At 47.7% G+C, this 15816-nt stretch overlaps 1 protein-coding gene across 1 annotated transcript in view; it reads left to right on the top strand.

Annotated features, from left to right (window-relative positions):
* LOC144106477 (O-acyltransferase like protein-like) overlaps nucleotides 1–13397 on the top strand; it is a 134090-nt gene extending 120693 nt beyond the window's left edge. Inside the window, exon 15 of the mRNA XM_077639293.1 lies at nucleotides 13208–13397. Within this exon, the coding sequence (XP_077495419.1) occupies nucleotides 13208–13396 (189 nt within the window). The 3' untranslated portion in view covers nucleotide 13397. The remainder of the gene's footprint in view (nucleotides 1–13207) is intronic.
* The last annotated feature ends 2419 nt before the right edge of the window (nucleotides 13398–15816 follow it).

The raw sequence follows: 15816 nt of genomic DNA, 5'->3' as shown, positions 1-15816 counted from the left end.
AGAAGTGAAGAAAAGCTGACATGCAAGCGAAGTCATGATCGGGCAAATGCGGTCTTCATCACAAACGTCGTGTTTTTTTTTGTTCAAAGCATCAAAATCACGACGAGAACAACACACCAATAGCACCGTACAATAAACTCGCGGAGAAATCGTGCGCATTCTGATATACAGTATAGTTACAGCTCACAACAGTTTCATTTACCGCAGCAAAACAAACGAAACACTACAATAAATTGCAAGACAAAATCTAGTACAGACGGTGGCTAGCAAAAAATCTAGCAGAATAGACGGAAGAAAGTAGGCTAGAGACAGATATCAGGCATCCTGAGCTGATTTCGAAGTGAAACTGCTTGACCCATACAAAAGGTTACAGCTTAAATGGGACACAAACTTTTGGCCGGTACAAAATCCTTGCGGCAGCCTCCATTTTTTCCATTCTTCACGTGGAGCTATTTAGACATTCTGTTTTGCATTCGGTTTTAGTGCGCGAGGCCTGCCTGAACACTCGATTGACGGCGGTCTTTGACAACAGCAGGGACAACAAAGAGAGTGCCAGCTCAGAAATCAGAGGACGCCGGCTTACCGGCAACTTTCCTTGAATTTCTCACGCTTATCCAGAATTCATTTTGAACACTGTATGCTCTGCCAGATCGTCGACTTCCGTTTGGAGCAGGAGGTACTGAAATTCTATTGTTTCAATTGCATTTGTAGCAGGCGGTTCTCCAATTCTATTGCTTAAATTGCATAATAGCACGAATGACCGATGGACAATATTGAAGGTGTACTTTGCGTTTTTTTTTTGTTGAGAAATGCGCAGGTTGCTCAGAAGCTTTAGATTCGCAGGAAGGCCCTTCAGCTCACGTTTAATAGACGCAAAAACAAAGTTGCGGCGCCTATCCAGCAGAAAACGTTTGTAAGAGATACCGAGAGAAGACGGTCTGACAGAACTCTCATACCGCATGCCCTGAAAAGTAATTATGTGGTACTCCCATTCGGCGTTGTCGTTCTGCGTAGCTCCAGGCATCACAGCACTTCCCTCTAACATACTCACAAAAGAAATAAATTTCTCATCTAGCCCCTCAGGGACTGGTGCCTCGCCCTGAAGTACATTTTCCATTCGGTAAAATTCACCGATAACTGGACTTAAAAATTCAACAAAAAGTCATTTATGCTCATTAGTGTACATTTCGCTTAACAAGCACTCTTGCTGCGTAGTAACATTCTTGACTTTTCGTTGCTTCAAAGTGAGCTTCCAGTGCAGCCCATTGATTCACGGTTAATCGAAGGCAGGTGCAATTCTGAGCCGCAAGAAGATGTCCAGCACTGCCGCCATCCCCTCGGGCTATGTCCCAATTAATTATTAATGGCATCGCCCCAGGTGATGGTGACGTACGTTTCTCTGCACTCTTGTTACCTTTTTGAAGAATGCGTTATCTATATGAATGTTTCGCGTACAAGGATTCTAGTGCATTATATACTAGAAAGTTAATGTCGGTCGCCAGATTACAGGTTAGCTGTGGGTAATGGCGCACACACTCTACAAGTAGGCATTTTCTGCCTTAATTTTTGCGTAAAGGCTGTTGGGCTGCTCACATAGGAAACAATATTTTACGTAAAGTTCGCTGTCAGCCCACAGCACTTCAGCATAGAAAAAAACCTCGTTTGTGGTTTACAGGGGTTTAACGTCCCAAAGCGACTCAAGATATGAGAGACGCCGCAGTGAAGGGCTCCGGAAATTTCGACACCTGGGGTTCTTGAACGTGCACTGACATCGCACAATACATAGGCCTCTAGAATTTTGCCTCCATCGAAATTCGACCACCGCGGCCGGGACCGCACCCGCGTCTTTCTGGTCAGCAGCCAAGCACCACAACCACTGAGCCACCGCGGCGGCTGCAATAGAAATAGTCGCGATCACTGGCACAAATCCGAGAAAAGCTGTAGCCCAAAAATAGCAACATAGCCAAAATTAAAACTTAGACGCAAACTCGGGCAAAAAGTAGCCCAATTTAGCTATTTATAGCCCAGTCTGACAACCATGGTTGAGTATTAGAATGGGTAAAAAGCTAAGAAAAAAACGTGGCTAAAAACAACCAAGATATAACCAGACGAGCACAACAAAGGTTACAAGGGTGCAACTATTCCTCAGGCATAAAGCGATGCGTGGAGCGCTAAAACTTGTAAAACTGTCCAAGGTGTCTTTTTTTTTCTTTTCCGGTGAGGTCTGCACATGTGGTACTAATCCGGGATTCCCTGTTGTCGTTGGTCGCCGCAGCTATAGCAGCACTTCACGGGCGAAAATTGAAAATTGGTTTTTGGGGAAAGCAAACGGCGCAGTATGTCTCACATATAAGCGGACACCTGAACCGCGCCGCAAAGGAAGGGATAAAGGAGGGAGTGAAAGAAGAAAGGAAGAAAGGTGCCGTAGTGGAGGGTTTCGGAATATTTTCGATCACCTGGGGAAATTTAATGTGCCTGACATCGCACAGCACACGGTTGCCTTTTGCGTTTAGCCCCATCGAACCGCCGCGCCCGCGGTTCGATGGAGGCGAACCGCTAAGGCGTCTGTGTGCTGTGCTATGTGAACTGCTTGCTCTTTCTGGCCAAGGTGCACTCGTGCAGCAGCGATACACATCCGGTGGGTTTTCAATGCTTACAGTGGAAAGGGAAATGTCCCCCAGAGGCGCTGTTGGAGAGCCTCGCGTGCTCCATCGAGCGTTCATTCAAGCACTGAAGCAGTCAATTGTTTGTCCGATATACACTCTTCCACACGAAACAGGAAGTTTGTGCACAATACCCGCCTTAAAAGACGCGTGCGGTTTCTGGTGACGCCTTTAGAGTCCGTATTCCGAGTTTGCGCCATAATTAAAAGCGTCATAATCTGCCGTAGCGGACACGCCTGATTAGTCGAAACGCTGGAAGCAGATGCAGTGGCTCCGATGCAGCGAAAAGGGTCGAAGAATCAGGACGGTGACGTCAAACACATAGCGTACGCAGCAGATGCTTGAGGACAGCCTACATGGCGGCGCGCTTTCGATTGGAGCCTCTCGCTTCGAAGTGAACTTGTCGATGTTACTGAGTTTTTCGGCACGTGAAGTGGCTATTAAGTGGTTACGGGACTTTCGATTCATCTTCTCTTGCCTTTAACAAATTGAATGGATGATAAATTTGGCCTGTTTCTTTTTATATTGTTGGGTGATTAGGTAGCTATTCTGCCTAACGAGCACCGGTTTGTTGCAGAAATTTTTCACTTCATTCAAACCGGATGGCGCCACTGTCATCGGAGTTATTTCATCTGCGTACGTTGAAAGATGTAACATAAACCGTAATGTCCAGCAAAATGTTTACGTTTACAGCGCGAAGACATGTATTTCTTATTCTAGAACACTCTATTAGCTTAAAAGGTAAAAGAACCGCGACTTCAGGACAGGACGTAAGACGAGGTGGACAGGACAAGCGGTAAGTAGCAACTGACGTTTATTGTGAAGAAACACATAGCAGCAAAACATTGCGTCTGCGCGTGGAATGCCATAAATACTAAAAAAGACAAGAATAACACGTGGTAAAATCACAGAAGATGACAAAGGAACAACGACTGCTAAGGGGTGACACAACTATCACTTGTTAGTCAGAAACCGGGTATCTTTATATAGGAGAGTCAGAGAAGGCTTACTTACACAGGTGTCAAAGCCAAGTTTGCGTATGTGTGCTGCTTCTAAAATCTCCCGCTCAATTCTAGGTTTTCCCCTTCCTACGATAATTGTTTATTAAGCTTGGGGTAAGAACCTTTTCATTAGAAGCAATGTTACTCCAAGCTTAATCAAACAATTATCGCAGGAAGGGGAAGTCTTCAATTGGGGCATCATTGCAGGGAATGCAATGGTTCTTACCCCAAGATTAATCAAAGAATTATCGTAGGAAGGGGAAAATCTAGAATTGAGCGGGAGATTTTAGAAACAGCACACATGCGCAAACTTGGCCTTGACACCTGTGTAAGTGAGCCTTCTCTGGCTCTCCTATGTGAAGAGACCCGACTTCTGATTAACTACTGGTAGTTGTGTCACCCGTTTGCAGACGTTTTTTCATAGTCATCTTCTGTAATTTTACCACGTGTTAGTCTTGTGTTTTTTTTATTTGATGGCATTCTAGGCGCAGACGCAATGTTTTGCTGTTATGTGTTTTTTCACAGTAAACGTCAGTTGCTAGTTACCGCTTGTCCTGTCCACCTTGCCGTACGTCCTGTCCTGAAGTCGCGGTTCTTTTACCTTTTAAACATATCAGACCAACTGGCCCAATGTTTTGTCTTCTTGAATCTCTATTAGCCATTGAAGCGTCCTGCATCATGGTCGTGTGTAATGCCTTGGCAGCGTGAAACCGCTCATGTGCACGGATGGTCAGTCGCCAGCAACTCGCTACTTCACCTCTGCGTTCGACATGCCAGAGGCGGTTTTTCGGCGTTTCTTACGCTTTTCGATAACCGCGCTGTTGTGGCTCTGCACTGAGCTCGCAGCTTGCAGGTTAGTTTTCAGGCGTCAGTGAGCATGCATACGCTTCGTACCATGGCGAACCTATGAAAACTTCCTCTGCGAAGTCTCCCTTCACATATGTGAAGAGAAACAAAGCAAGGTTTTTTTTTGCGCATCCGTTTTATTTATTTGCTACAGAAAAATTAAAAATCCTAACACTGGCCTCTCGCGGTTTCTGGCAGTGCCTGCATAAAAGGAATGGAAAATGTAAATTGCCGTCTGCACAACCGTCCGATCACAGCAACAACTTACGTTCAGCGATGTTGCAGACAGCAAGTCGTCACGGCGTGTTGCTTGAGCACGGCACGGAGTGCGCATTGCGCAGCGAGTGAGTGCATGCTATAAATTTTCCTCCCCGTCTCCTTTTACCTTCAAGATAATTTTAAAACGCCGTGTTGTGCGGACAAGCGGTCTGCCTTTTATTTACCAACGGCGATCGACGGCAGTAGGGGCCGCCTTCTGTCACTGAAAAGCCATGCGTAGCGTACAATATTTTCTTCATTAATCACACCTCCGGCCTTTAAGGTGCAGAAACGAGTGTCTGGACTATTGTTTATATTTGTTGAAATCCACTGGATAGATAACGTAGCTTTTATATAACCCCTTTACAATGAAACCCCGAGCGCAGCCAAACTTGTGGCTGAATATTTGTTCTGTCGCATTGGTCGAGATCCATTTCTCGGCAGAGAGCAATAACGCCGCTGGACCTTTCGCTGCGGCAACCACAACGCAGTGACATCCTGTTGCCGCCCACAGCCTCAACCGAACCGGCAGCCCCTTCCGGTGTTTCGACCAATCGGGTGTGGCCGCTGCGGCAGATTATGAGCTTTTTATTATGACACAAACTCGGAATACGGCCCCAGGGCTGCTGCAAAGGCCGTTGGGACCGGCTTTGCGCCTCCGAAACAGCGCTTCACACATAGCAGAGATGAGCGTTGCAAGGAAGCCAACTTCTTGAAGTCTGCCGATCTGAGTGGCGAAGCTTTGACCCATTTGGTGTTCACATGAACTTTCCAAAGTCTAGGAGAGTGCCGCAGTGGCTGCTCCTCGCTTAGCAATTTTCGGGTGACTGGAGTCATGTGACGAATGATCAGCTCTAGTAGGTTCGCAAAATAGTTGATGCAAGGATGACGAAATGCATAAGTAGTTTGATTCACTTACTGACCGCTAACGATGAGAGCTTTCTGGTCGGACAGGCTAGTGGAAATTTTCATAATGGTGCTTGCATTGGTTGCGAAGTGCGTCGTTTTTTTTCGCGTTATTCCTGTTTTCGTGGAACTGCATTGTATCTCCGAGCGAAGACGAAGGCTATGCTTGTGTTAAAAGAAAACGACGGGCTTTTTTATACATTTTGAGCTAAGTATCGCGTCATATTCCTGGGAGTTCCGTGTCTCTGGCACCAGAACCAGTTTTTCAAAATACGAAGAAGACCTTTCTTTAAACAACAAAAACTGCAAAAAGAGTTCAAAACTAAGTTTTTGGCAGGAGCCAATGCTCCGGTTGTCACAGCGATATGCCACACACATTAGAGAGTTTAGTGTAGTGTTAGTCTGATAGCAGACCCGATGTAAACTACGTTAGCATGCGACAAACAACTTATCCCACCAGACAGTTTTATTATAGCGTTCCGAAAACTTCAAACGCCGTGTACTTCGTATGTAGGCCGAAGTACCTTTTAAAGTGGTCGCCATTGCCAAAATACATTGCCAAAATATTATATTTTAGAATGTTTTGCAGCCAAATTAAGAGTATCGCTTACTTCCTCAAGGAAAATGTCCAGGCGATTCCTCAGCAATTAAAATCGTGTGAAATAAGAAACGTGAGCACCGTGGCGCCATATAATTAAGGCAATGATAATTACAAACCCTTCAAGCAAGAACCAGAATAGGTGAACTGCGTTTCCAAAATGAACGCAAAGAACAATTGGAAATTCGTCTGCCAGTTGCTTCCCGCTCCAGTTTTCTCCCGCACTTGTGCTTCGACATCGCTCGTAGCAAAGCGTCAGCGCAAGATCAGTGCGTGCGGAGCATGCGCTTGTCATGAGCGCAGAAATTGACAATCCCCATATGTAAGCCCGTTCAGAAGATACTAATATGTAGGCGCAGGCTGGCTGCGCTGCGTGCGCACTGTAGTCAGTTACAAGTGCCTTTGAACTAGTTTAACGCATTGGTGATTTACAGTAGTTTTTTCGCCGCACTGCGAAGTGGGGGATCCTGTACAGCTGACCAGTCGATAGATATATTTTGCTCACAGCGTGATAAAGACTACCAGCGGGCTAGCAAACTACCCATACATTCCACGGAGCGCACAGCGCGTCTTAACCAGATGTGGGCAAATGCCCGCCAGACAATGTGACAGCTGCTCGGGCGGCCAAGAAGAGTCGCCGCGACATATGGAGCCCTCGACTGAGGTCTCCACTCAAAAAAACAAGCACCATATATTTTTATAATCAAAGTTTTCCTCTCTCAGCCTCACTTTTAAATAATTTCGTCCCTCACCCTCGCCCTCATTTTGAAAAATTATCCGGCCCTCTCTCACCGTCACTTCGCGAAATTTGCTGGCCCTCGCTCGTCCTCACCCTCGAATTGTCGACCCTCCATACCCTCGTTAACAGTTGTTTTAAAGCTCGAGTTATTTTTTGTAGTCGGCAACGCCTGGTGACATTACTGAGTAATAAACATACAACTCAAGCCCTCGAGGCTTTATTGGATGAGAGGCTTAATGCTTGTCTCGTTGTGTGAGTGCGTGTGCGCGTGTGTCTGTGTTTCTTGAGAAAATACGTGAGACCCAACCAAGACAGTTACGGGTTAGTCCCAAAATATCACTCTGCCTTCACCTCTGGCATGCAATGTATGTATACATGTGCCCTGCACTAGTAACATTTTATTGTTATCGATATGCACTGCTAAAATGAGTCAGTGCGTTGTTGTGTCTGTGTACAGAGACTAATTTACGCCAAGAATATTTAGAAAACGACGAAGTAGCGTTTACCATGGCATTTACAATGCTAAGCACAGAAGAGACTGAGAACAAGGAAAGTTTGTAGGTCGCGTCATTACCGTTACCCGATGACAATGCGGCAGCATTGGGTGGCTTATACCTGAATTTCACTGATTCCAAAATCCCACCATTTCGTGCGGCTTACTGCATCATCATAATCATCATCATCGTCACCTTGGCTACACCCACTGCAGGGAAAAGGCCTCTCCCATGTCTCTCCAATTAACCTTGACCTTCGCCAGCCACATCTATCATATATGCCTTCAAACTGCTTAATCTCATCCGCCGAGCTAACCTTCTGCCGCCCCCTTCCAGGCTTGCCTTCTCTTGGAACCCACTCCGTTACCCTTAAGAACCGGCGGTTATCTTGCCTTCACAGAACATGCCCTGACAAGCCCATTTCTTCCTCCTGATTTCGACTTGGATGTCATTAAACGGCGTTTGTTCTCTCACCCACTCTGCCCGCTTCCGGTCTCTCAACGTCACACCTATCATTTTTATTTCTATGGCTCGCTGCGTTGTCCTTAACCTAAGCTGAATTCATTTCGTTAGCGTCTACGTTTCTACCCCGTAGGTGAATACTGGTAAGATACAGCTGTTGTACCCTTTTCTCTTGGGGGATGTTGGTAAACTGCCATTCATCATCTAAGAGAACCTCCCATATGCGCTCCAACCCATTCTAATTCTTCTAGCTGTTACCTTCTCATGATATGGATCAGCTGTCACTACCAGACCTAAGTAGATGTATCCATTTACCACTTCCAGCCCCTAGCTTCCAATTGTGCACTGCTGTTCCCTTGCTAGACAGTTGAACGTTACTTTGGTTTCTGCATGTTAATTTTTAGACCCACCGTACTGCACTGTCTAACTCATTAAAGCAATCTCTTCAGCGAATCGCAGATTATTTAGGTATTCTCTATTAACACTTATCCCTAACTGTTCCCAATTAAGGCCTCGCAATACCTCCTCTAAAGAGGCGGTGAATAGCATGGGCGAGATCCTGTCTCCCTACCTGACGACCTTCCTCATCGGAATTTTATTGCTGAATTTTTCGTGGATTAAGATAGCTGTGTAGCTGCTATCCATATCTTCCAGTTATTAGAGGCACTTGGTTGTCGTTCAGTTGGCAGGACATCGTGACGAGCAATACCGCAAAACAGGACGTGACTGAGGCCGGCGAAAACACAGGGCGGTACTGACAACTGAACATTTATTGAAAAAAACAGCAAAGCTTATATGGATCAGCCGCACGTGGAATCTGGCAAGCAATCGTAAAATGAAGATGAAGCATGAAAAAACAGTAGCGATTGTTTTCGCCAAGGTTGCCATTGAAGTGTTTTCTCACGCTTATTCATCATTTTACGATTGCTTGCCAGATTTCATGTGCCACTGATTCATATAAGTTCTGCTGTTTTTTTTTTCAATAAATGTACACTTGTCAGTACCGCCCTGTGTTGTGAGGGTGAGGCTGTGGGAGGTTCATGTATTAAAAAGCGAGGGTGAGGGAGTAAGAGTAAATGATGGCATTTGCCCGCCTCTGGCCCCCAGTAAACTGCTTATGCATCATGACATTCACTGCTATCACCATTGAGGACGATGGGCGTAAGCCCCTGTGTAGACGTCCCAATCATGGTACAAGTATTGCTCACGTCGACGTTTGATGCTCCGGTGCGCTGGCAGGGTTGTTTTCTTGGAGCGTGAGGTGGCGAAAAAAGTAATAAACATGAAGCCACAAGCGCAAGTGGTCAAGCCGCGGAGTTTCACTTTGAGATGTGACTTAGTGACGTAGGGCGGAACGTCGACGGTACATGTAAATGATACATTCTATCGCAGCGGCCGATGGGCCAACATGCTGCGACACGATACGTAAACATTGCTATCGATGGAGTGTACTGCCTCCAGAGCTAGAGCCAACGCACACCTGCGAGTACCGGCCCTCGTTATCAGCTCTGCAGGCTCCTCATAGGGTGTGAGGCTCTTCACTTGTGGACTGGACACCGACCACCCCACGACTACCCGAAATTAGGGGAACTAAGCAATGACCGCTAGGGCTGTGAAAAAAGGCAAGATGCAGTACGCTAGAGACGAAGATAAAACACAATAACATCCCGAGCTGTCGCGGTGGTGGCGCGGAGGCAGGGAAGCTCACTGTCACGGATCTCTCCGGAGAACACTCGTACCGAAAGAATGGACTAGGCGAAGGGTGTATCCACACAAACGCACATTTAATACACCCTACGTGGCACACACACTAGAACACAAAACTAACAAAACTAACACAAAGCATAAACACTATAAATACACATGACCCGGGCACACCGCTACTAGCGTCTACTACTAGTGTTCTACTATTAGCGGTCGGCGTTCGTGCTCACGGTTGGTTCGGTGTGGCTGCGGCATTGTATGGATCCAGTAGGCGGCGTCGAGGCGGCGTTCGCCGTGCTTGGGCTGGCGTCGCTGGCGGCGTTCGACGCGCAAGGGCTGGCGTCGCTGGCTGCGTCGTACAAGCTCCAGGTCCAAGCGCCCGTGGAGGTGATGCCGGTGTTGTTGGCGTTGGGGGCACCACCCGGATGGGTGGAAACAGCGCTGGAGATACCCCTGTCCGTAGCAGGTGGTAGCGTCCTCTGTTGACTCCCCGGAACGGGCTCAGGCACGGCAGGAAGTCCACGATGCGATGTCGTAGAACGCGAGCTCACCGGAGCAGTAGCTAGCGTCGCTCTCTTCCAGCCGAAGTGTCCCTGACCCGCGGAGCCTCCGCTTCTCTGCTGTTTCCCTCCGTGTCTCGCTCTCACTCGCCCTTTTATAGCCTCGGTGTTAGTCCACGTAAGCCTTGTCGTCGTCTTCTTCTCTTCTCCACCTCGCCGAATGCTTCTCCACCAATCATCTCTCTCCACCTCACCGAATGCTTCTTCTTCCTCTTCTTTATTCTTCGGTTAATTCACGTGTTCTTCACACCATTTTCTTTTAAAATTTAATTTAGGCTCCTTAATATATGTGACACTCACCACAGAGCTGAAACGCGGAGAGGAACTCGTGCGAGTTCAGTGCTGTGCCATTTTGATACTCATGGCTTCGACAAGTGTTGTATTTCGTTTAAAAAGAACTTTTTTCTTGATTTTGAGTTGTTGATTTTAAAAAGTCTAAAATGAACTCTGTAGGAGTCATTATGATACGGGTAATGATCAGATGGCCTAAAAACACCATTTATACTGATTAGTATGGCCCATATTTTGGCCACAGTTTAGCGGCAGACTATCAGGGGGCGTTGCCAAATTCGGTGCCTCCACGGTTACCAAGGATGTCGATATCGTGTCCGTGGGAGTGCGGGCGACCGCTTTAGCTCTAGAGGCAGTGTATTCATTCCCTCGATAGCAATGTTTACGTATCGTGTCGCAGCGTTGTGTCAAGCGGCCGCTGCGATAGAATGCACCATTTGCATGCCCCATTTACATGCATCATCGACGTTCCCCCCTACGTCACTAAGTCACATTTAAAAGTGAAACGCCACGGCTTGATCACTTGCGCTTGCGGCTTCAGGTTTCTTTGCTTTATTACGAACGGCGAGAGCCAGTCTGGTTTAGCAACGGCGACAGCAAGTCTCGCCTGATGGCCGACAACACTTGTGCTTTTTCGGGGTGGCTCCGCGCAAATCGATGGTGATCGCTCCCAGGCCTGCCGTCAAGGACCACGCGGAATGGACCCAGGTGTCAGCTAATTTCAATTACCGAGCTTTGCACGGTCGGAGTGTGCCCGAAAGAGCGGAGGCCTGAAGCTTGAGCACAACCTGACCCCTTTCCGAAGTCTCCGACGCCGCTGCAACGAGCGAGCGGCCTTATCGTCTCCAGTCGCCGTGACCATGTCGGAGAACAAAAGAGCCTCGTTTCCGGTGGCTTTTTGGCGTGCTGCACACCACGGTGGGTTAGAGGTCGTTGTCCTCAACCATCAAAGGCATCGCAGGACGAACTACCACTTCTTTTCGGCTTCTCTTCCCGACCTTGCGTTCGGCCTTGCGCGTCTTTTGTCATCTGATAAAGTGCAGGTACCGGCAACGCGTGGGAACCTTCAGCTGGCCAGAGAACATTACTCCGACAGCATTCTCCTCCCTCCCAGGCTCAACATGTGACGAAGCCGTGTTCATATGAGCGGCGGTGTGAGTTTGTACGAACAGGTGAAAGTTTCAGGCCACTCCCACCCCGGCGAGGGCGTCTTCAACCTGGAGAATCTATGGAAGATTAACGCTATAAAACTCGACCACTAGTGCATTCGAATGGATCCCCGCTTTCGATCCTCATACATGTAAACATTTAAATAATTCTACTGTACAGTTACCTCCTTAACGGAGTCCGAAAACATCCTTAGGAGCCGGGATCTGCGGTGCTGAACGAATCAGCCTACTCAAGCGCCCCGCCGTCTCCATCTCTGGCGGCACCGGTGGCGTTGAAACCAAGTCCCAACACTGGTGGCCTGCGGTGGGGTTGAAGAAGCCCCATCTCCAACACTTTCTTGGCCACCCCATGCTTCAAGAAAACAACCCTGCCAACGCACCCTGACCAAGAGAAATGCATTTTTTACCGCTGCCTCCAGGCTGCCACAACTCTGGACTCAGCCCGCTGCGAAGCACCCTTGCGTTTAATGCGTTTCTAGAAGCCGCAGTCGCGTCTAGACATACCCCCCTCTGACGGAGTGACTCCGCTGTGACTGTGTACCGAAGAGAGTCGTTTACGCGGCGTCGGCGAGAAATACCGGCCTCGTAGCGACTTGGCTGCAGCCATGTAAACGCCGCTTATAAGAACTTCTAGAAAACGAGACGCGTAGACGGCGAACTGGAAACGCAGCCGAAGTGAAGTGCAGCCGTGGCGACGCTGAGGAGGCATGTTATCAACCAAGGACAAAAATTGTGAAGGCAGTTAAGTCTGCTTACGTGGAGGAATGCGAAAGCATGGAACTTTCTAGAACGCGGGTTTTTTCAACGACGCCAGTACGCGGTGTTTATTTTTTAATTATTTTTTTTTATTTTTAACATTCTGTTTTCTAATTGTTTTGTTTTAGTTAATCATTTTTTTTTATTTCCATTGTTTTCTGGTTTTTTTCCTACGGTATTTATTTTGCTTTTCATGTGCAGGAGCTATGTCGACGTTCGTGGCTGTTTTGACATCCAGGTGCTAAGTCGACGTCCGTGGCTACTGTGTCGTCGAAGTGTAATTCATTAACTAATTACAACTCATGAACCAAATGTTTTCCACAGCAAGATCTCATCACGCACTATCTAACACAATCAAACTTTTGCACATATATCTGTACAGAACGACACAATCGTGCGGAGAAGCTATGTCGACGTCCGTGGCTACTGTGATGTCGAAGTGTAATTTTCGCGTTTAATTGACTAATTGCACCACATCTACCATATTTTTGCCAGAGCGAGATATCATCACACACTATCTAACACAACTAAACTTTTGCACATTTATTTTCACAGAATGACGTAATCATGCGGAGAATGTTTAGCTGACACGAAACTCTGGACAGCCATCTAATGCTTTCGCCTTAATAATCCGCAATGCCTACACAGCAGGGAATATTACTTAGCGGTCATGTTCTCAACATTATTTGTAGGGTTGGGTGCAATTACCGAAGCCAAGCCAAACGAATTGAACCTAACTTGTGTTGTGTTTTGCCCGCAGCTGACGGAGAGCGTGCAGGTATTTGTATGGAGCTGCATGCTATCCCTTGTTCTCTTCCTGGCGTGTGAGGCTCCCGTTGGTCGACTAGACAAGATCATTTGGAGTGCGCCGCGAAAGGACAAAGATCAGCACGCCAACGGGGGACACGATATAGAGCTCACATCACGTCACAAGGATGTGCCTGAATAGACAAATGATTCTGTAAAAATAAAAAGAATCTTTTTGGAAGTGTCAACTGGGTGTACTTGTCACAATTGTGCGTCTAATTCTGCGGCTTCCAGTAACACACGAACTTTACAGAACACTTGCGCCTTTAATCAAGCTAACTCACAGTCGTCCCGAGTGACGATTTCCTCGTGGGCTTATTTCTCTGCACTATTCTTGTTAAGCGCTCCAAAACTCCTTAGAAGAGCGAAAACGAATCGCCAAGACGCGTTAAATAATCCCGAATGTTCTGAATGCCTCGGCTTCTCTTAAAACAAAATAACAGTACGCGAATACCTCCACTGCGTCTGATATTTCTTTGGCTGGTGAGTGCAAGCACACACTGGCGCGGTACAAGTTAAGAAAGCATGGTCGTGCCTTTGTTCAATTGTGTGTATTTGCGGCTAAAATTGGTCAGTCGCATATTGGTTCCTCCATTATGGAAGCTGGCATTGCCTATAGAAATGCTGATCTCACGCTTGTGTAGTAAATGTGCGTTCCCCTCAACAATGCCTTCGTCCTTCCGGCAGCGCCAACTCCTGCGGAGACTATTACGCTTGAACCGAAACGGCACACTGACTTCGTCATCGAGTAAAATGATGACGACAGGATGTGTGAGGCTAGTCTTCGAGCTGATGGCGTCGTCCACTAAAAGCGTGATTAGGGTGGATCGAAGGTTGATTATCGCCCGATTTCAGTCAGAATGTCCGTGCTGAAGATTGCGGAGCGGGATCCCTGCTGAAGGACTACGAAGGACGCAAGGCAGGCACCTTCGCTGACCATAACTCGGGCGGTACATCGCCCCAATGGCGCAATAAGGTGGCTGCGCGGATTTGAGGGCTGGCTAGCGCTGATGACGGAATAGCCTGCTCCAGTGTCCAGTGGCCCTGAGGCCATCAAATGTGACCGCAATGGTGGCGGCTCTTTCCTTCGCATCGCACTCGTGGTCACGGCTTCGACGGGTATACGGGAATCGTGGCTCCGGCGTGTCGACATGGCTTTTCTGCGCGGCGGCGTCCACTGAGACTTCTGTCCCGTCGCTGTAGAGTTTATTTTCGTCAGCGACGTCGTCGAAGTGAATGCGGCATCGTCATACGTATTCGTCGTCAGCGGAGGGTCTTCGTCGTTTCACCTGCAGCTACCTCGTCGCCAAAGATCTCTTTCATTGGTTCCTCCTACGAGGGCTAGTTTTTTTTTTAGAGCCCCGTTTTTTCTTTAGCGTGTGTTTTTTATCTTAATAGGTGTTTTTAGCTTCTTTTCCTCTAACTTGTATTGGATTTCAGCTCCACTAATCCGGGCTGCTCTTTATTTAATTATTTTTTATCTTCTTTCTCAGAGGACTAATAAGAGGGACCTTCCTTTCATAGGCAATGCGTACCAGCGGCCCGGCGGCGCAGAACGCGTTGTGAACGGCGATGGTTGGCAGTATACAGAGGACTCAGCGAACGATACTCCTCTGAGCGCAGGTACTAGTCGACCTAAGAGGGTCACTGTCCAGAGCATGGGCTCTGCTCGTCTGGAATGAAGGCACGCAGTCTCATGCGCCTGCATGGGCAGTGTCGAAAAACGTAGCCGGCCTCACCGCAGTGAAAACAGCGAATGTTTGTGGGAAGCCCTCCTGGAGTCGAATTTACTGTGGCTTAAGTGCCATGCATAGGATGGGAGGGCAGGAGTCTGGCGTCCTACTGACGGTACTCTGCTCTGCTGACGGCACTGCACTGTTTGCGGGTGTTGAGGGTCTCTTTATAGTACCCCTGACAAAAAGAATTTGCGTGTCTTGAAACTGTGGTCAGACACTTTTTCTATCCTTAAAGTACTTACGGTTTTTATCAGTTTTGTTTCAACTTTCATGGCAGATGTATTGCACTCGAATTTTTCATGTTTTTTCATGTTCTTTCATGCTTTAAATCTGCTGCCTTCGCGCTAAACACCACTAGTTGTGAGAGAGCGCTCGTGTGCACTTTCTTTTCGAGTCCATTTGTGCTGAATTTTAACTACGAAGCCACTCCAGCTCGCCCCGTTTAAAATCCTCTTGCGATACGTAAAGCTCCCCCATGATTGCTCACGAGGGGCCTTACGCTCCGAACAACAGCGGTGAAATTTAGGGCTAGAGGTTCTTGGCTCGAACTGGTCGCCTGCAAAAAGCCCAATGCTCGCTGAACTTGCTCATGGATGATGTCAGCGATGGGCTGCCCACCCGAGGGTGGGTCTGCTGAAGGCAGCAGTCGGCGCAGTGCCTTGCGGACAATTTTCCGCAAGTTGTCATGTCAGGGTAGAAAACGCAGACTTGGGCTGGGCGATTGTATTGGTATGCGCCGGTGTTGAGGGTCGTTTCTATGGTAGACGCCTCTTGAAAGATTTTGGCAACGGTTTTCGTCGAGTACCGTACGGGGCGCGGAAATAGT

The sequence above is a fragment of the Amblyomma americanum genome, chromosome 10, assembly GCF_052857255.1.
Source record: "Amblyomma americanum isolate KBUSLIRL-KWMA chromosome 10, ASM5285725v1, whole genome shotgun sequence".
In the NCBI taxonomy this organism is placed as follows: domain Eukaryota; kingdom Metazoa; phylum Arthropoda; class Arachnida; order Ixodida; family Ixodidae; genus Amblyomma; species Amblyomma americanum.
The sequence above is the reverse complement of the archived record's forward strand: the minus strand, read 5'-3'. Positions and strand labels throughout refer to the sequence as shown.